At 49.2% G+C, this 19,996-nt stretch overlaps 2 protein-coding genes across 2 annotated transcripts in view; both read right to left on the minus strand.

Annotated features, from left to right (window-relative positions):
• Positions 1 to 7,851, minus strand: part of WDR46 (WD repeat domain 46) — a 10,180-nt gene extending 2,329 nt beyond the window's left edge. The window contains exons 1-9 of the mRNA XM_077286217.1: positions 7,699 to 7,851; positions 3,701 to 3,853; positions 2,828 to 2,908; positions 2,533 to 2,645; positions 1,901 to 1,988; positions 1,753 to 1,814; positions 1,565 to 1,669; positions 905 to 1,055; positions 202 to 337 (exon numbers count right to left, since the gene is read on the minus strand). Of these exons, the coding sequence (XP_077142332.1) occupies positions 202 to 337; positions 905 to 1,055; positions 1,565 to 1,669; positions 1,753 to 1,814; positions 1,901 to 1,988; positions 2,533 to 2,645; positions 2,828 to 2,908; positions 3,701 to 3,853; positions 7,699 to 7,725 (916 nt within the window). The 5' untranslated portion in view covers positions 7,726 to 7,851. The remainder of the gene's footprint in view (positions 1 to 201; positions 338 to 904; positions 1,056 to 1,564; positions 1,670 to 1,752; positions 1,815 to 1,900; positions 1,989 to 2,532; positions 2,646 to 2,827; positions 2,909 to 3,700; positions 3,854 to 7,698) is intronic.
• Positions 7,852 to 14,787: 6,936 nt separating this feature from the next.
• Positions 14,788 to 19,994, minus strand: RPS18 (ribosomal protein S18). Its single transcript, XM_077286225.1, has 6 exons — positions 19,943 to 19,994; positions 19,032 to 19,130; positions 18,846 to 18,932; positions 18,663 to 18,764; positions 18,128 to 18,219; positions 14,788 to 14,908 (listed from the first exon to the last, which is right to left on the minus strand). Exons 1-6 carry the CDS (start codon positions 19,943 to 19,945, stop codon positions 14,833 to 14,835), a joined length of 459 nt encoding a protein of 152 aa, XP_077142340.1. The 5' UTR covers positions 19,946 to 19,994; the 3' UTR covers positions 14,788 to 14,832.
• Positions 19,995 to 19,996: the final 2 nt, after the last annotated feature.

Genomic DNA, 19,996 nt, shown 5'->3' on the forward strand with positions numbered 1-19,996 from the left:
ACCAGATTGCATAAGTTATTTCTAGCCCAAAATAAATGCATTTAAGAAGAAAAAATGCCTCTGTAGTTAGGTGTAAATGTAGATGAGCAGGTCCCATTCACTGTCAGGCAGCAGAGATCTCGGCATGTCAATAAATACATCAGAAATTCGCAGAACCTTTCATTACAGCCAGAGTGATTGGACGCAGCGGTGATACAATACCATTGTGATGGCCGAGGTGGATGACGGCATTGTACGGGTTCTGGCACATGACGTTCAGTCTTCCGGCTTTCACACAAGTGGCTGCGATTTCTTTTCCGACAGAGACGTCCAAATACTGAAGGAATCCTGTGGAGCTCTGGAATAAAGATCACACCGGGACCGTGATATAGCAGGTACGATCTACGGAGGATGCGCAGAAATACTGCAGAAACTGGGGGTTATAGTCCTATAGGTGCCGTCGTTACTACAGATAAGTGTGTACAGAGCTCATCTCTTCTCTTACCCCAGCAAAAGACAAGACCGGGCGTCTTTAGGGTTAAAAAAAACCCCAAAAACGTAGTCCTACATTATAGGTAATGTCAAACTATAGAACTTTTTAGAAGAATGTCTCCTTGTATGTGACATCTCTGAACAGTTTCCCGTGTACAGGGCTCATTCTACAACTTTTTATTATACTTTTTTTCAACATCTCTTATTGCTGTCAGTGAAGAGTGTTCTTTAAGGAGCCGCATATAGATGGACTGTATCTTAGTCTCTGATTATAGACGATAAGTGTCTTCATTCAACGACAGCATGGAAACATTGAAAACAAAGTGATAAAAAAAATAAAAAGTTCAGACTTAATCTACAGATAATTGCCTCAAACAACCTAAAGTGTCAGGAACATAAAGGATGAAGTGAAGGAAAGTCTTATTGTACTGACACAAGTCGCCAGCAGGAAGTGATACGGCAGGAACTCCATACGTAAGACGTCATTGAACTTCTTGATGCAGTGCAGCTCCACGCCGAGGTTGTCGTAGATGTACAGCCACTTCTTCTGAGCCACAGCGAACATGGTGTGCGAGTGCAGCCACCTGAGAGAGGAGCAGACACAAAACTAAGGAACGGAAGAGGCAAACCCGAGGGGACCACCGACCAGCACCAGGGAAAGGCAATCACCGGGGTCCCCATCTTATAGTGGAGATATATCCCTGGGAAACGCTATAACCTAATGATTGGGGACCACCATCAATCATCTACCACAGACAAAGCCGCCACATCCAGGGCTTCTACCATAGATCTTTATGGGTTAGTTTTGCTGAGCGCTGTGTGTGCTGTAATATATATTGGTGAAGGCTCATAATCCACGTATATCTGATATATGGGGGTCAGACTGCTGTGATCCCACTAATCACTAATAATGGAGGGTATAACCTTCATTCCTGTTGGGATGGGATATGTGCAGTGGTCACAGGATTTCTTGCAGTGTATTTTTCACTAGACACCTGAAGCCACTTCTATATATTCCTGCGCTGCTGCCCGTCGCTGTGCGGTTTGTAATGAAGGTAAAATCACACAAAGGCTCCAGATCTGGAGGAATCACCTGACGTCGTTGACCGTTTCCATCACGTTTATCTCACAGAGGAGTTTCTTGGTATGCCAATCCATGGAGGCCACGTGACCCCGCTGCCCGGCCAGGAGGAGATGCCTGAGGTATGGAGGACAGGAGTAATGACAGAACATACAGGAACCGATGTAGGCGAATGGGAGTCGTAGTCAGCGGCAGCTCACCTTCCATTCCGGGAGTAGTTCACTCTGTAAGGACCAAACTGGTTCAGGCTGAGGGTGAAATACTGCGAATGAAACAGATGAATATGTGAGAATGGGGAGGATAAACCACGAGGAGAAGGCAGCAGCGGTGGCGGGGCCGGATCCTCACCTTCGATGCACTCGTTATGTCCACCACATCCACTATGTCCTGCTGGGTTATCGTGCTCGTGTCCTCCCCTTCATCCCCTTCCAGAAATCTGAGAATTGGCAATAACCAGTATTACAAGACAAGGTGCTGACTGCTGACACCATGATGATCCCGAACAGAGGAGTCTGGAAGCAGATTGTCTTCACAAGATCCTCTATGAAGAAGTCACATCCTATCAACACGTCCTGTACTTGCATCCTATTAGTATCCTACAATGACGTCTTGTCATGTGACCGCTGCAGTTAGTCACAGGCGGCAGCAGTCACAAGAGACAAAATGTCATTACAGAACATCACAAGTATAAAAACGAACCGGAAACTACAGAAATGTTTGTTCTCATAGAAGCACGAAGGCCGGGGAGTATAGTGACATCCACCAGCAAATCTCACCAGGATCTGCACAATCTGATGCTGTGAGATCTGGCGATATTGCTGCAGAAACGGTCTGCTGTAACGCTGCTGTGTGGAGACGACGCGCACATTCAGTGGACTTTACAGCATGTGCCGACAGCATGTGCCACCGCAGACACGATCCGGTCAGATCTCGGCTACAACTACTGGACAGAAACATTAGGAACTTGAGGTCTGTCTTACCCAGCCTCCTCCGGCAGTAACAGGTCGTGTTTCGCCGCCTGGCTCAGCGCGTTCTGCACCTTGCTCTCTTCTTTCCTCAAATGACTCTTTACACTTCGGAACGTGTGCATCTCCTGGAGCACACAGGGTTAATAGTGAGGGCAGATCAGAGTACAGTGCACCAATGTGTAACACCGTAGGCAGGGAGTCACATGCCGGGGGGTCAATGATACAGAAACACTTTCCTGCTCAGTTTCCCAAATATCCAGCCATTGTGACGGCAGGAGCTCTCCTCCGCCTCTCCACATCCACCCACCTCCTCGGCTTTCCTCGCTCTCTCATATTTTGATAATTGGTCTTCTGGCACCGGGGGGAGACCGGGGAAGGGATCCTCTGCCTGAAATAGTAGAAAAAGGTTATGAGAGGTGAAGTGAGAAATGGTTAGTGTGCCTCTAACTTTAGAAAACTTCTCACATGTCACGAGCTTGGATTTGTGAGGGTCCAGGTGCTGAGACCCCCTTCAGCTGTATTACACTGATCATCTGCGGGCCAAGGTCATGGGATATGTACTTTATAGATCCGTACACCCCTAAGCCTGCCTGTATGTGGCAGCTGAGCAGAGCCAAACACACAGCAACTGGTGGCAGCCCCCACACCCAGACCCCCTTATCTGACGTGGAGGGGCACAGATACAGACAATAATTACCTACAATGTAAGGGCACATGCTGTTTTTTTTGTAAATCTTCAGTGCATGTGACTATATGAAATGCTGTAATATATCTTATTATGGGGTGGAAGGAGAGAAGTGCCATCGTTCTCGCCTGTCAGTGGCCGATGTCCCCCTCTCTGCCTGCACTCCCTAGATATTTAGGTCACCCTCAGTCACCAAAAAAATCAGTGGGGTCTCTGGGCAGCAGTGGGGGTCTCGGGGCAGCAGTGCTGGCAGTTTCTCTCTGGTATCACCCATTGCTCAGAGTTCACTGCTGATTAATCACGATTCTCATCATTTCCAGGTTGAGGCCGGTGGTCTCTTTATCCATTTTCTATCTATACGTCATCAGTTTTCTATAATTACAGCACAAATTCCTTTTAGTGAAAACCCAGTCTAATATTGTGAGATGTAAGGAGAGACGGCGTAATAATGTCATATCAGTGCGGGACTCAGACAGGTCAGCTGTAGATACTCGCCCCTGAGATGACGTCGTTCTTCTGATGGTTCTTCTTCTTCCATGGCTCTCGGCTCGTTCTCTCGTTCACCACCATCCTGTCCTCTTTCTTCTTCTTCTTCTGTTCTTGTGACGGCTTCTTCTCTCCTTCCTCCTCGTAATACCGCTGCACTTTCTGTAAGAAGGCGGACAAGTCACAGAGTTACACCTAAGTATCCGAGACGGCAAATTTGCATTCATCTCCTACAACCTGCATCTCTCTGGCTGTAGGGCAGGTAGATTGCTGGGCTTTGTAGTTCCACACTAATTATACACACACAAGCTCTAATATATTAGAGATGATCAATAAGATTCTCAGGACCGTGGTTCAGTGGTCACATCAATAGTCTGTGGCTACCAGAGCAAAAAACTAATGCGACCTGCCTAGTCACAGAAAAGCAGTGTACTAAATCCACCGCACTCCCTAAGTGGAATATCCTAAGCAGAAATAAATTTTTGAAAATGCTAATTTATTTTAAATATAGAAAGAATCAAACAAATATATTGGATCAAACATAAGGCAATTAATACAAAAATGTACATGCGACTAAGAATGGTGACGTTTCGACCCTCCCGGGTCTTAGTCTAAGGTCGCACTTAATCCAGGTATCATGGGCAATTCTAATAATACGGAGGACGTTGTCCTTGTAAAGTCCAAGGGCAGATATAGTTCTTTGTTAGTATAGCCTAATGGATGATCCGTCTCTGAATAAGAAACTTTGCTAAGTGATGTAAGCGGCGCTTCAGCGTCCTGATGGTTTATGTAGAGGCATGGAATCCTTTAGGGGTAGATGAACGGCGCTCCTGCGTCCATGCGACCATTCTTAGTCGCATGTACAATTTTGTATTAATTGCCTTATGTTTGATCCAATATATTTGTTTGATTCTTTCTATATTTAAAATAAATTAGCATTTTCAAAAATTTATTTCTGCTTAGGATAATCCACTTAGGGAGTGTGGTGGATTTAGTACACTGCTGCTATTGGCCCGCACGGTCTGTCGCACCAGCACCCCGATTTATCATTGAGTGCAAGCCAATATTTTTATTTTTAGTCACAGAAAAGAACAGATCTATGATGTTATAAAAGATTTAATGTTTATTCAATTACATGTAAAACCAATCTATAAAATCATTAAATTCAAACAAGGAAACTTATTGATGTATGAAAAAAACCCACACCCCCAGGAAGGTGAAACGCGCGTCGGGGTTAGGAAGTCCAGACCAGCCCAGCCGTAGCAACTTCGTGTCCATGTCATCTCCCACATAAGCAACGGAAAGTATACTCATACGAGACTCCACTATGGAACTTATCAACTGAGCATGTTATGAAGCACTTGCATTTTATATATTAATACTCACCCTTTCTCATTTCTTATTCATGTTTTACCTCTCCACTTATATCCCTAGGTATCATTAGATGCGAATATTTTGAACTTTCAGAGGTTAGGTACAATGTTCCCATGTTGGTGAAGCGGATATCTCATTGTTTCCTTATCTGTGTGCGAAGTTTTTTTTTTTGTTGCTAGAGTTAGTAGGGAATAAACATTGATGCATTGTGATTCTCAGGCATTTACTATCTACTAGGTAACTTTTTTCATGCATCAATACCTACGAATCGTTGGATATTTCTGGCTGGTACTTCTTCTTGAAGTTTCCTTAATTGATTTTAATGATTTTACAGATTGTTTTTAGATGTATTTCAATAAACATTATTAGCATTGTTTATTTGTTTATGAAGTGCTATTCTTTACTTTGTGACATATAGGTATAATTGTGGCTACCAGAGGCCTGCAGCAACATCGTGTCAGTAGTGACCCCCGGCTGGCTGCGGGGGGCAGGGGATGATTTTATTTGCTGTTTTATAATATTCTGTACAGTTGAGATCACGTTTATTTCCTCCACTATTGATAACTGGACAGTTCATACATTTTCAGGAGGAATAACAGAAGGACGCAGAGCTGATCCCATGATTATTTAAATGGATTATTTCAGATTCAGGGCGATAGGTGATTAATGGGGCGTTTTGCTTTAGAGAACTGGTTTCCAGTTGAAATAACCAATTAACCATTCGATGACTGGCAGGGAAATTAACATATACTCCTAGGTACGCCGGGAGCTCGAATGAGATCCCACTCCCCCATAATGTATGTAGAGAAAGCCCGGCTCTCTAATCTTCAAAGAAAATCAGAATTTATTGTATATAGTACAGTCCAATGTGCCAAATGTGACATTTCTCAAACATGCGCGGTGAAAGATAACGTGACATAAGATAAGCAGAATACATAGTCAATGCATGTGGACAACGCAGAATTACACGCACGTATAAACATATACCACAGCATGGAATACATGGAATGACATTACTTAAAGGGGTTTCCCACTAACAAAGTTAATTTTAATCAATAGATATAATAAGTTCCACAATTGGATGTGTTAGGGTACTGTCACACAGTGCAATTTTGATCGCTACGACGGTACAATTCGTGACGTTGTAGCGATATCGTTACGATATCGCAGTGTCTGACACGCAGCAGCGATCAGGGACCCTGCTGAGAATCGTACGTCGTAGCAGATCGTATGGAACTTTCTTTCGTCGCTTGATCACCCGCTGACATCGCTGGATCGTTGTGTGTGACAGCGATCCAGCGATGTGTTCGCTTGTAACCAGGGTAAACATCGGGTAACTAAGCGCAGGGCCGCGCTTAGTAACCCGATGTTTACCCTGGTTACCAGCGTAAACGTTAAAAAAACAAACAGTACATACTTACATTCCGGTGTCTGTCCTCCGGCGTCTCAGCTTCTCTGCACTGTGAGCGCCGGCCAGCCGGAAAGCGAGCACAGCGGTGACGTCTGACGTCACCGCTGTGCTTTCCGGCCGCTGTGCTTACACAGTGCAGAGAAGCAGAACGCCGGGGGACAGACACCGGAATGTGAGTATGTACTGTTTGTTTTTTAACGTTTACGCTGGTAACCAGGGTAAACATCGGGTTACTAAGCGCGGCCCTGCGCTTAGTAACCCGATGTTTACCCTGGTTACCCGGGGACTTCGGCATCGCTCCAGCGCCGTGATTGCAACGTGTGACCGCAGTCTACGACGCTGGAGCAATAATCATACGACGCTGCGACGTCACGGATCGTGCCGTCGTAGCGACGAAAATTGCATTGTGTGACAGTACCACATGTGCCCCCGCTGTGTACTGTGTAATGGTTGTGTCTCACTGATCGTACCACAGCTCCTGGGGGTGGGGGGGACGAGCAAAAGAGTATACAGACATTACTACACAGGATCACAGTGGGGAGTAGAAGAGTATACAGATATTACTGCACGGGATCGCAGCTCATTCTTTCTTTGAGGATAAACATTGCTTAAAAACAGGCAGGAAATGTTTTACCTCACATTAGGAATCAGCGGTGATCCCGGCTGTCCTGTCTGTATACTCTCTTTTGCTATTGGGAAATGACCGGTGAGAGGTTTCTGGCTTTTCTCGCCGTCCTGTCTGAGGACGCCATCACTGCCCGCATTGTCACTTCCCCATGATGTCGTTACTCTCAGTAACGCTTCGCTCATTGATGGTGCCGGCATCTCTAGTACCATCAGCACCTGATAACCACAAGGGCCAATTATTATTATTCACTGTGGCCCCGGCCTGCACTCTGTGTGTGACCCAGGAAACCCATCATGTCCCCTCTGTACACTGCTCAGCTGCAGGACAACCACTCCCAGGGCGCTCAGGCAATGCTGGGAGCAGTAGTCCAGAAGAGCACAGCTCACTGGTGTAGCCTGTGCCAGAGCGGGCTCTGTGATGTGCAGCACTGGGTCACACAGCACTAGGGACAGCTGTCTCCTCAGTCCGGAGGCACCACAAGTCCCAGCATCCCCGGTCACTGCGACCTGCAGTCACGCAGGAGCTGAGCCCCACGAGTCCCCGAGGCGTCACAGCCCCAATACCAGTAATGTAATGTCCACACGTGGGTCTCACCCGCTTCGGAGGCTTGGAGGTCGCCATGCTGGAATCTTGTGTTACCGGAAGTGAACAATAAAGTTACAAAAAAAACCCACCCACAAACAACATCTACCGCCTGTGGTCTACTTTGTACGGAACAATAAAGTTTTCTCTATGAACTCCTGGCAGCGGTGAGTCGGCGCCATCTTTAGTGTGGGCGCGCTCTGCAGCCTCCAGTCACTTATCACTAGGAGACAAGTTTCTATTTTCTGTTATTTCTCAGACTCTGAAATTAAATAATCACAAAATGACATTTACACAGAAAAAGAGCAACATATATATCAAAATGGAGGATATCAGAATGTACAATATATATATGTAATGAGTCATTGTCTCTTGTGTCCCCCACACCTCAGGGCCCGGTCCATGCAGCCGCCATTTTGTCCAGTCCAGGACTGATATTCTCAGAATCAGAAACTATCGCCCCCCCCCCCCATCCATAGTCAGATTGCTGGGACCCCCACAGATCCTGAGGATATAGATCGGGGGCCGAGCTCAGCGCTGCCCTCCACTATCGCCGGGGTCCCATAGACGAAGGATGCAGGATGCGCTCAGGATCTCTGGGGGTCCCAGTGGTAGATCCTCACTTATCGATTATCATCGAAATAGGGGACAACTTTCATTTTTGGGGAAACTCCTTTAAGGGGCCGCATTATCAGACATGACCTGAGGGACCCCAATAAGGCCCCTCTATACAAGCTGATGCTATTCTGGCAGATGTAGCCGTCCACGTATTACATAATATTCTGGGGGGGTGGCCATATAATAAATTTATAATGACTGCAAGGAAAATTTCTGGTCCGGCCGCAGCTTCCCCCAGAATAATCAGATAACTGCAGGCTATGACGGGGCCGGGCAGGACTTATAACCCAGAGAGCGTCGGTCCTATTCCCAGTGATCGCCCCATCGGCGTCCTGCACGCACTGTCCGTCCTACACGCACTGTCCGTCCTGCGCGCACTGTCCGTCCTGCGCGCACTGTCCGCCCTGCACGCACTGTCCGTCCTGCACGCACTGTCCGTCCTGCACGCACTGTCCGCCCTGCACGCACTGTCCGTCCTGCACGCACTGTCCGTCCTGCACGCACTGTCCGTTCTGCACGCACTGTCCGTCCTGCGCGCACTGTCCGTCCTGCGCGCACTGTCCGTCCTGCGCGCACTGTCCGTCCTGCACGCACTGTCCGTTCTGCACGCACTGTCCGTCCTGCACGCACTGTCCGTCCTGCACGCACTGTCCGCCCTGCACGCACTGTCCGTCCTGCACGCATTGTCCGTTCTGCGCGCACTGTCCGTCCTGCACGCACTGTCCGTTCTGCACGCACTGTCCGTCCTGCGCGCACTGTCCGTTCTGCACGCACTGTCCGTTCTGCACGCACTGTCCGTCCTGTACGCACTGTCCATTCTGCACGCACTGTCCGTCCTGCGCGCACTGTCCGTCCTGCGCGCACTGTCCGTTCTGCGCGCACTGTCCGTCCTGCGCGCACTGTCCGTCCTGCGCGCACTGTCCGTCCTGCGCGCACTGTCCGTCCTGCGCGCACTGTCCGTTCTGCGCGCACTGTCCGTCCTGCGCGCACTGTCCGTCCTGCGCGCACTGTCCGTCCTGCGCGCACTGTCCGCCCTGCGCGCACTGTCCGTTCTGCGCGCACTGTCCGTCCTGCACGCACTGTCCGTTCTGCACGCACTGTCCGTCCTGCGCGCACTGTCCGTTCTGCACGCACTGTCCGTTCTGCACGCACTGTCCGTCCTGTACGCACTGTCCATTCTGCACGCACTGTCCGTCCTGCGCGCACTGTCCGTCCTGCGCGCACTGTCCGTTCTGCGCGCACTGTCCGTCCTGCGCGCACTGTCCGTCCTGCGCGCACTGTCCGTCCTGCGCGCACTGTCCGTCCTGCGCGCACTGTCCGTTCTGCGCGCACTGTCCGTCCTGCGCGCACTGTCCGTCCTGCGCGCACTGTCCGCCCTGCGCGCACTGTCCATTCTGCGCGCACTGTCCGTCCTGCACGCACTGGCCGTTCTGCACGCACTGTCCGTTCTGCACGCACTGTCCGTCCTGCACGCACTGTCCGTTCTGCACGCACTGTCCGCCCTGCACGCACTGTCCGTCCTGCGCGCACTGTCCGTTCTGCGCGCACTGTCCGTCCTGCGCGCACTGTCCGTCCTGCGCGCACTGTCCGTCCTGCGCGCACTGTCCGTTCTGCGCGCACTGTCCGTCCTGCGCGCACTGTCCGTCCTGCGCGCACTGTCCGTCCTGCGCGCACTGTCCGTTCTGCGCGCACTGTCCGTCCTGCGCTCACTGTCCGTCCTGCGCTCACTGTCCGTCCTGCGCGCACTGTCCGTCCTGCGCGCACTGTCCGTCCTGCGCGCACTGTCCGTCCTGCGCGCACTGTCCGTCCTGCGCGCACTGTCCGTCCTGCGCGCACTGTCCGTCCTGCACGCACTGTCCGTCCTACGGCTTGTGGTGATTACAGAGCGGACCGGAGGAGGCGTCCGTGCTCTCAGGTTATTACATTCTGCTTATTTTTGTAATCAGACCCCAGCTGCTCCGGCTCCACCACAGATCTATACAAGTGATAGCTGTCAGGGCGTGTGCAGACAGGTTTCTGTACTGCCCATAATGATCATGGCCGCAGGTTCTGGTGCCTCAAATGCATTTAAAATTTAAAAAAAAAGTTGTTTTTTGGTGACAACATTTCCGGTACTGCAGTTCTGTCCTAAGCTTAGGCCGTCAGTATATTCCTGATTGCACATAAAATAAAGCAAATCTGCAGTAGGTTATAAAAAAAAAAGATGCGTCTCTGTGGTAACAGACAACACTGTAGTCAGATCCCACAGCCATACGTCCCGCCACGTGCCCAGACTTCTGACTAACCTACCAGATATACAGCAGCACAGAGGCCAGGATGGGAGTAGGAGACTGCAGGGTTATCCTAAATGGGAGTAGTTTGCCATCTGTTACCATGGAGATAGAAGCCAATTTTTTATATACACTGCTCAAAAAAATAAAAGGAACACTAACATACCACATCCTAGATATCAGTGAATTAAATATTCCAGTTGCAAATCTTTAATCACTACATAGTGGAATGAGTTGAGAACAATAAAACATAAAAATGATCAATGTAAAACAAAATTAATATCAGATGGACGTCTGGATTTGGAACAATACTCAAAATCAAAGTGAAAAATCAAATTACAGGCTGATCCAACTTCAGTGGAGATGCCTCCAGTAGTGTGTGTGGCCTCCACATGCCTGTATAACCTCCCTACAACGCCTGGGCATGCTCCTGATGAGGCGGGCAGATGTTCTTTTGAGGGATCGCCTCCCAGATCTGGATTAAAGCATCCGCCAACTCCTGGACAGTCTATGGTGCAACGTAGCATTGGTGGATGGAACAAGACATGCTGTCCCAGATGTGCTCGATTGGATTCAGATCAGTAAAATTTTGAATTGAAGGGAACAAGATTTGCATTATTAGGAGTCAGACATTGCTGATATAAGCCTGTGATGGGGCTGGATGTCGCTCACACACTCCTATCATGAATCCATGACAAGACCCCCATGATGCTCTGTACAGCATCTCCCAGAATCTGCAGCCCTTCTGTCGCTTTTCCACATTAAGGATTGGTGCATTAGACAAGGTTTAACGAAGATTTATATATTATGACAGAAGATCAGCTCTCCACCCTCCTGTCAAGATCACACCTCACCACTTACACGCTTGACCCGCTCCCATCCCACCTCATCCCTAACCTTGCCACAGTTTTCATCCCAACCCTAACACACCTCTTCAACATCTCACTCACAACTGGTGTCTTCCCCTCATCGTTCAAACATGCAAGATCACACCCATCCTCAAAAAGCCCTCCCTCGACCCATCCTCTGTGTCTAGCTATCGCCAGATATCTCTTCTCCCTTATGCCTCAAAACTACTGGAACAACACGTCCATCTTGAACTGTCCTCCCACCTCTCCTCCTGCTCCCTCTTTGACCGGTTACAATCTGACTTCCGACCCCATCACTCAACCAAAACTGCCCTAACTAAAATCACCAATGACCTACTAACTGCCAAGAGCAAGCGACACTACTCTGTCCTCCTGGACCTGTCCTCTGCCTTTGACACTGTGGACTATTCCCTCCTGCTACAGATTCTCATCTCTTGGCATCACAGACTTGGCCCTATCCTGGATCTCGTCATATCCATATCTAACAGACCGAACTTTCAGTGTCTCCCTCTCCCACACCACCTCCTCACCTCGCCCCTTGTCTGTCGGTGTTCCTCAAGGCTCAGTTCTAGGACCCCTGCTCTTCTCCATCTACACCTTCGGCCTGGGACAACTCACAGAATCCCACGGTTTGCAGTATCATCTCTACGCCAGTGACATGCAGCTCTACCTATCCAGACCTGACTTCACCTCCTTACTCACCGAAATCCCACACTGTCTGTCATCTCAGCCTTTTCTGCTCGCTTTCTAAAACTGAACATGGACAAAACAGAATTCATCATCTTTCCCCCATCACACTCTACCCCTCCACCAGACCTATCCATCAATGTCAATGGCTGCTCACTTTCCCCAGTCCCGCATGCTCAGTGCCTCGGGGTGATCCTCGACTCTGCCCTCTCATTCAAGCCACATATCCAAGCCCTTACCTCCTCCTGCCATCTCAAACATATTTCCCGGATCCGTGCATTCCTTGACCACGAAACCACAAAAACACTAGCGCATGCCCTCATATCCTGCCTCGACTACTGCAACCTCCTACTCTCTGGCACCACTTCAATCCATCCTACACTCTGCTGCCCGACTAGTCTACCCGTCTCCCGCTATTCCCCAGCCTCTCCCCTATGACAAGCCCTTCACTGGCTTCCTATCATCCAGACTCCAGTTCAAAACCCTTACTATGGCATACAAAGCCATCCACAACCTGTCTCCCGCATACATCGGTGACATGGTCTCCCGGTACTTACCTACACGCAACCCCCAATCCTCACAAGATCTCCTTCTTTACTCCCCTCTTATCACTTCTTCCCACAACCGCATCCAAGACTTCTCCCGTGCTTCCAACCTACTCTGGAACGCTTTACCCCAACACATCAGATTCTCACCTACCATAGAAACCTTCAAAAAGAACCTGAAGACTCACCTCTTCCGACAAGCCTACAGCGATCCTCAACCTACTGAACCGCCGCACGACCAACTCTACCCTCTCCTAGTGTATCCTCACCCATCCCCTGCAGACTGTGAGCCCTCGCGGGCAGAGTCCTCCCTCCTTCTGTACCTGAAGTTTTGGTCATGTTTATTGTATTTATCTATATTTGCCACTCTTCACATGGAATAAATGGCACCATAAAAAATGTATAATGTTAAAAAACATCTAATGTAAGAGGGGAAAAAAAAATAAAAGCATTATATATAAAAGTCATGACCAGAAATCATCCTTTTTCTTCATCGGGCTACTAATTTCGTGTGGTCACTGGGCTTCGAATTTGTTTTTAACCAGTTTATCCATCAGCAGCTTCTCCTGGGCCAAGCGTGCCGATATCTGATGCGCTGTCCCAGCTTCTCCTGGGACAGTGCATTGATAACAGATCCCAAAGAGACAGCAGAGATCTCGGAGGCGGCGATCAGACTCAGGGCCAAGCAGATCAGTGACTCTTGCTAGCAGCGCTCATGTCCTTGTGCCAGATCATGATGCAGGCACACAGCCGTAATCTATGCAGTTTCTCTTTAGAGCACTGTCGATTCCATAGATCTGTACATGGGTACATACGCAAAACATGGTGACCAAGCCAACAGTGACAGACTGGTACAGAGGGGTGAGGACCCAGCCTGTGGAGGAATGCAGCCTACAGGATATTAGGGAAGCAACAAGTAGGTTGGGTGTTACGGTAGTACAGGTGGAGGTGACAGCAGGGTTACTGCAGGCCGTAGCTTTCTTGAAGAGATGGGTTGTCAAGTCCACCTTAAAGTTCCCAATGTGGTGTATAATTGAACATGTTAGGACACAGTTCCAGAGGGTGGGACTACTTGGGAAAAGTCTTAGAAGTGATTGGGTGAGGAGTGTATAATTGTGGAGAGAAGGTCTTGGGAGGACTGGAGGTTACGTGTCAGAATATTAGCTCAGATACATATGGGAAACATGGACAGCTTTGTAGGTCAGCGTGAGGAGCTTGAAGTTGATATGTTGGGAGTTGAGTATGGAGAGGTGAACAGTTGACAAATCAAGAAGGATTATCAAGAACTGTTGGCTTTGGCAGTAAATCGTTAGAAAGCTTGGTCAGGGAAGTTGCAGTGGAGACAGAAGCCAGACTGTAGGTTGTCAAAGTTAGAGATTGTAGGAGTGTTGGACATGCTGTTCAAGGAGTGAAATGGGGCAACAGATGAACGTGTAGGTTGGGTCAGGATAGGTGTGATCATGGCATGTTTGAAAGCAGAAGAGAAAAGTACTAGAGGTTAATGATAGGTTGAAGACATGGGTTAGGGCTTGGATAGGAGTGGTGGTGAAGACATTGGGATGGCATCAAGTTCTCTGTACCATGTTGGAGAGCACTCTATGGTACATACAGATGCATAGTAAGACATGGTGTCTGCCTCAGATGAACACTGCTTAACCCCACATCTTTGCCGGACATGAGAATGTCACTGTCTGCATGAGTCTGATACATATGTGCCATCCGATTATAGATATCAGCCCATGCTCGGCCACAGCAGATGACCAGTGATCGGGCTGCACAGACATCTCATCTAATCAACTGTATTTGAGAAGAGCATTATTTTCCAAAGTCACTTGCATTTTTACTGTGGTAAAACCCCTATAAACTGATATAATTGTCCCCACACACAATGAGGTCAGAGCCCATGTTCTGTGCAATGCACCCTCTTCTATACCTTTATGGCAGACCCAATAGAAATAATCAAAACATTCTACATCGGCATAAGATGTAATCCCAGCCTGTAGCACAGGGCAGACCCCAGTAATCTTCCATAGATATACGTCTCTGGCATCTTGGGCCCAGAGGTCTTCCCCCCCCATGATTAGATAGAGAACAGTGAGAAAATGCTGCAGATTTGTTTTATACAGAACTTTATTGACAATAACACCGGCGGAGCGGTTACTTCTTCTTGGACACACCAACTGTGCGTCCACGACGGCCGGTGGTCTTTGTGTGCTGTCCTCTCACACGTAGACTGTAGAGGGAGAAGAAATCATGTGTTACTGAGGAACATTACCAGAACTCATGAAAGTCACTAACATTAATTACCAGGCATTACAGATACACAATAGGTCTGGCAAAAGTCACTGCTGAAATGCTGGCAGGATGACCGTTCAGCAAGAGACCGAGACTTAGAGACCTGAGAAACATGTGAACATATATTCCTGAGTCTGTATATGACCTTATTACACAACTGACCTTCTGAGAAACAATGAATCTTGCTTTACAGGAGGTCACTATAGCTCGTGTACCACTGAAACCTTCCTGAGGATTGCTCTCCTTAGCATACTAAATGCTTTAGGGAATAAAATCGGTGGTGGGAGCTTCTTTAAGCGTTGTCTGTTCTTTCCATCCAGACCTAACCGAGATACCGAGAGATTGGACTACTCTGAAGCCCACCATACACTTTAGATAGCGGGTGACCAAAAGGTTCAGCCAGCAGACATCTCCCCCCATACATAGGAGATCACCCGTGTGTGATAAGAGCCCACCAGCCCATCTCAGAACAAGAAATGAGACTGTAGGACCCTCATTTCCCCAGTCATTTGTTAGGGGACACATGCAGATCAGAGCAGCATTTTTCACCCTCCAGTCTGCCAATAGCTCACAAGTTCTGTTTTTTTTTGTTTTAGTATTGCAGGCAACCAAATTACAGCAGAGTTTACCAAAGTTTCCCACCTGAGCAACACCAAGGAGGTCCTTAAAACATCTGCTGGGGGCCTTAAGGACTGGAGTTAGAATAATGTTGGCTGACCCTGGCAATATTGACTGGTTCAGCTGACAGTCTACTGCAATATTTCCCTGAGGTGTACGGGGGGGGGGGGGGGGGGGGGGGTTACTGCTACAAAGGCCCATAGATAGCAGTGCAAAAGAGTTTAATGGAACGGTTTTGTAAACTTAACACCTGACTAATAAAGGGGTTTCTGGTCTTCTGCAAAATCCGTGTGACTGCCGACTTGTGATTCCTTAGGCCAAGTTCACATTGCGTTAACAGCAGCCCGTTCAACACATGCGTTAACGGGCTGCTGTTATCGGCACTTACGTTATGTCAGCGCGCTAGCAGTGACGGACCCGGAAACGCTGCAGCCTGCGACCCAGGGTCCGTCACTCAATGACAGCACATCCCTAGCGCACGCCCATTGTGGGCATGCGCTAGCGATGCATCCGACATTGGACTCAATGGCGGCGTTAACAGACTGCGTTACACCACGTTATGCCGCGGTGTAACGTAGTCCGTCAAAAGGACGCCAGTAACAATGTGAACCCAGCCTTACAGCACGTGCACCACACACTGTCAGGATTCGGTGGTGTCGGTCACATGACTACAGTTACACTGACCAGACATGTGCAGCCTCGCTGAATTTTCAATCATCGGATGACCCTGACAGTGTGCAGCGCTGTACGGAATCAGAACTGCTTAATTATCAGAAGACCAGAAAGCTCCTTTAAGACCGCATTCACATCTGCAATTTTTTTTTTATTTTATTTTACAGGGCCATTACAGAAACAGAGCAAAAAACATGCAAGATCACCACACCAATAGTTTCTGACAAGACCCCGCTAACAGGGTTTCTATTATTTTGCAATAACTGAGCCCAGTCCAATACTGAAGCTTTTGGCAAATCAGCCCCTACAGAATCCATAATGCCTTATATACTACGCTTCATAACCCAGTGGATTCCTATAACTCCAGTCAAAGACAAGATCTGCTGGTCAAAATCAATGTCAGGAGCCGCCGAGTATTCGCAGTCTACAGTCTACAGTTCCTCAGAGACCCCTCACCCTCTGTGACAAATCTGCAATAGGGGAAGACTAAAGCCAGAACTCCTCGGCCCGCAGGGTACGTGGTATTGGGGGCCAACACCTGACAGATTTTGGACAGTTGCTTAATTTTGAAGTATGTACTTTGGTAACAGCTGCAAAGACATTAACCAGTTATCCTCCGTCTAGTCAGAAACTATAGGAGCAGGCCGAGAGCTACAGATGTGGAAAAGCCATAAGCTGGAGGAGACCACTCCCCTAGACAACAGAATCATTAGTAGAGGCCATAGGATCCAAGAAAAGCACAAAACAGTCAATCCAAACCACTGCACAGACCCGTCCACATCATGAGGTCACAGAGCTATAGGTTATACACCATCCCCTGCAGCACCACCCACAGGAGCTGACAACTTCTGTACAATGTGTATCTGACATCTTGCCTATAAGTGTCTCCATACCTGCACATAGATGCCCCACTATGGTGTGCAGAGGTATACGCTCATTCAGGTCAATCACAACGGGTGGGTGCACATATAGATTTAGAGATGTCAAAGCCGAGCAGACAAACCAAGTGTTGTCAGGACTCCGGCCAGTCACATTACACAGCTCTTATCTCATCTGGATCCTGTGTCTTCGGCAGACGTAAGGCTACGTTCACATTAGCGTTGTGCGGTGCAGCGCCGGGCGCAGCCACATGCGTCGTGCGTCCCTATATTTAACATGGGGGGCGCATGGACATGCGTTGTCTTGCGTTTTGTGACGCATGCGTCATTTTGGCACAACTGTCAGGGCGCAGAGGACACTGCATGATGGTTTTTTCTGCACCAAAATTCATGCAAAAAATGACTGCATGCATCACAAAACGCTGCGTTGTGTGTTGCCGACGCTGCGCCGCACAACGCAAATGTGAACGTAGCCTTACTTTGACATTTCACATAATATCAGAGGAGTCACCAGCAGAGGCGGCAGCCACAAAAAAAACTTCACCAAGTTGAAAGAAAAACATCTGGCAATCTGGTGAATATGGTGAATAAAAGTCTGTTTTATGATGTAATCTGTAGCAGAAGCCACAAACACCTGAATCCTGATTGTCGCCTTCATCAAGTGTTTGAGGCTCCCCCCCAGCAGGTGTAAGACTCCAGTCGCCTAATGGAAATCCTAGAACACATTGTGCACCACTTAGGTCATCACTATCAGAGCCCCAGCACTCCCACCGATCAGGCATCTGCAGCGTCACTCACTGAAGTGGTCGTTCTGGGACTGCAGCTCAGACAATACTGGATTGTGACCCAAGCTATCCATGAACAGCCGCTACTGAGCACGGAGCTAATCACAGGGGGAGCTGGGTGTCAGACCCCACTGATCTAGTACTGCAGACAAACCGCAATATCGTCACCTATATAGAAAGCGCACAACACTGCAAACAACTCACCCCCAGAAGTGACGCAGGCCTCTGTGTGCCTTGATCTTCTTGAGCCTCTCCAGATCTTCACGGAGTTTGTTATCAAGTCCGTTAGCCAGAACCTAAAATAACAGGACAGTCAGTACCGAACTGGGGTATCACCAGTGAGACCCATAATGGGTGCAGAGATCGGGGCCATCTGTGTCGCAGGCTCCGACAGTGGTCGGCTACCTCCATCAGTCCTGGACAGTGAATGGCTGGGTTTGTTCAACCACCACTACAGAAATGTGGTGAACAAAGGGGTTAAGACCCCGACTCCAGTGACCACCATGGTCTGACAAGTATCACCTAAACTATAAATGTGGTCAGCATCTTTGGTGTTTGTGCTGCGAGGTCGGCTAGAAGCGGCCACAGACATCATAGGACGCTATAAGTTCGGGTCTAATTGATGCGAGGTCAGCCAGGGTACGGCAGTCTGTATACAGACAGTAAAAACAGCAATCTGCTACCGGACTCCAGGGGAGCGTCCTCCCAGAAACCCACCCTCGCTCCCCCGACTACCCACCTGGCTGTATTTCCCATCCTTAATGTCTTTTTGTCTGTTCAAAAACCAATCTGGGATTTTGTACTGACGAGGATTCTGCATAATTGTCACCACGCGCTCAACCTGGGAGGAGAGGAACAGGTTAAAATCACAGAATAAAAACCTCACCAAGACTGAGGGACCACCACTCGGACTACCACCCACCTCATCTTCAGTCAGTTCTCCTGCACGCTTTGTGAGGTCAATGTCTGCTTTACGCAGAACCACGTGAGCGTAACGACGTCCGACACCCTGCAAGACAAGACAGTCCCGAAATCACTGCATGCAGCTATGGTGGAACTACAAGTCCCAGCGTACGAAAGGCTCCACAGGCAGAGACCCAGGACTCACCTTAATGGCTGTGATAGCGAAGGCGATCTTCCTTCGTCCATCAATGTTTGTGTTCAGGACACGAAGAATGTGCTGGAACTTCTCTGGGATGACGAGCGACTAAGAAAAAAAAAAAAAAAAAGAAAAGGGGGGGGGGGGGGAGAATATAATTTTTTCCCACCATCAAAAGGTTTTAAACAATTTCAGAAAATGCTTCTTCCAAGATCGGTTGCTGTCAGTGGCCGTCTTAGCCACATCCTGCAGCTACTGAGAGAAGAGACGAGCGGCAGGGCCCGGGCCAGAGCCTGTAGCCACCGGACAGGAACCCTGAGAGCAGCGGCACTGGGGCAAGAAGTCTACAAGTCAGAGGACACAGCAGGCAGGAGGGTCCCGGGAGACACGGGGGCCGGACCAGGGCCCTGCAGATCAGTGGGCCACCACTACTGGGGCCCCGGGTCAGACATGAGACCGTTCTCAGTCACTGACCGCAGAGACCCCGGAGGAGGCAGCAGGGTCCCGGCAGACATGGGGGCCAGACCAGAGTCCCACAGATCAGTGGGCCATCACTACTGGGGCCCCGGGTCAGACATTAGACGGTTCTCAGTCACTGACCGCAGGACACTGACCCCTCTATACCACACCAGGGGCCCCTCACACCGGAGGCCCGGCCTGTACACCGCAGGGGCCGCCACGTCTCACACACACCGGACAGCACTCATCCCCTCCACACAGATGCCCACAGGCGGCACATAGCCGTGTAGCCGCCACTAGCGTCCATACCCCGGGGGCTTCCTCCACAATAACCGCATAATAGCCTCCCCGAGCCCCCCACAAACACCGATCACCCCCAACCACAGCCCCCCGAGCCCTCCCGGGGACAGATGGCGCTGGATTGCCGGGATCCCCCTTCTCTGCGCCTCTGTAACACTCACCATGGCGGAGACCGCAGGGAAAGAGAGGAAAAGGAAGTGACGCGCTTCTTGTTT

This window comes from Ranitomeya variabilis, chromosome 2 (assembly GCF_051348905.1).
Source record: "Ranitomeya variabilis isolate aRanVar5 chromosome 2, aRanVar5.hap1, whole genome shotgun sequence".
NCBI lineage: Eukaryota > Metazoa > Chordata > Amphibia > Anura > Dendrobatidae > Ranitomeya > Ranitomeya variabilis.

Coding starts and splice junctions, on each gene's coding strand:
- RPS18 (XM_077286225.1), bottom strand. Junction 18,933..19,031: donor TCGCTATCACAGCCATTAAG/GTGAGTCCTGGG, acceptor CTTGTCTTGCAG/GGTGTCGGACGTCGTTACGC. Junction 18,220..18,662: donor AGGATGGGAAATACAGCCAG/GTGGGTAGTCGG, acceptor CTGTTATTTTAG/GTTCTGGCTAACGGACTTGA.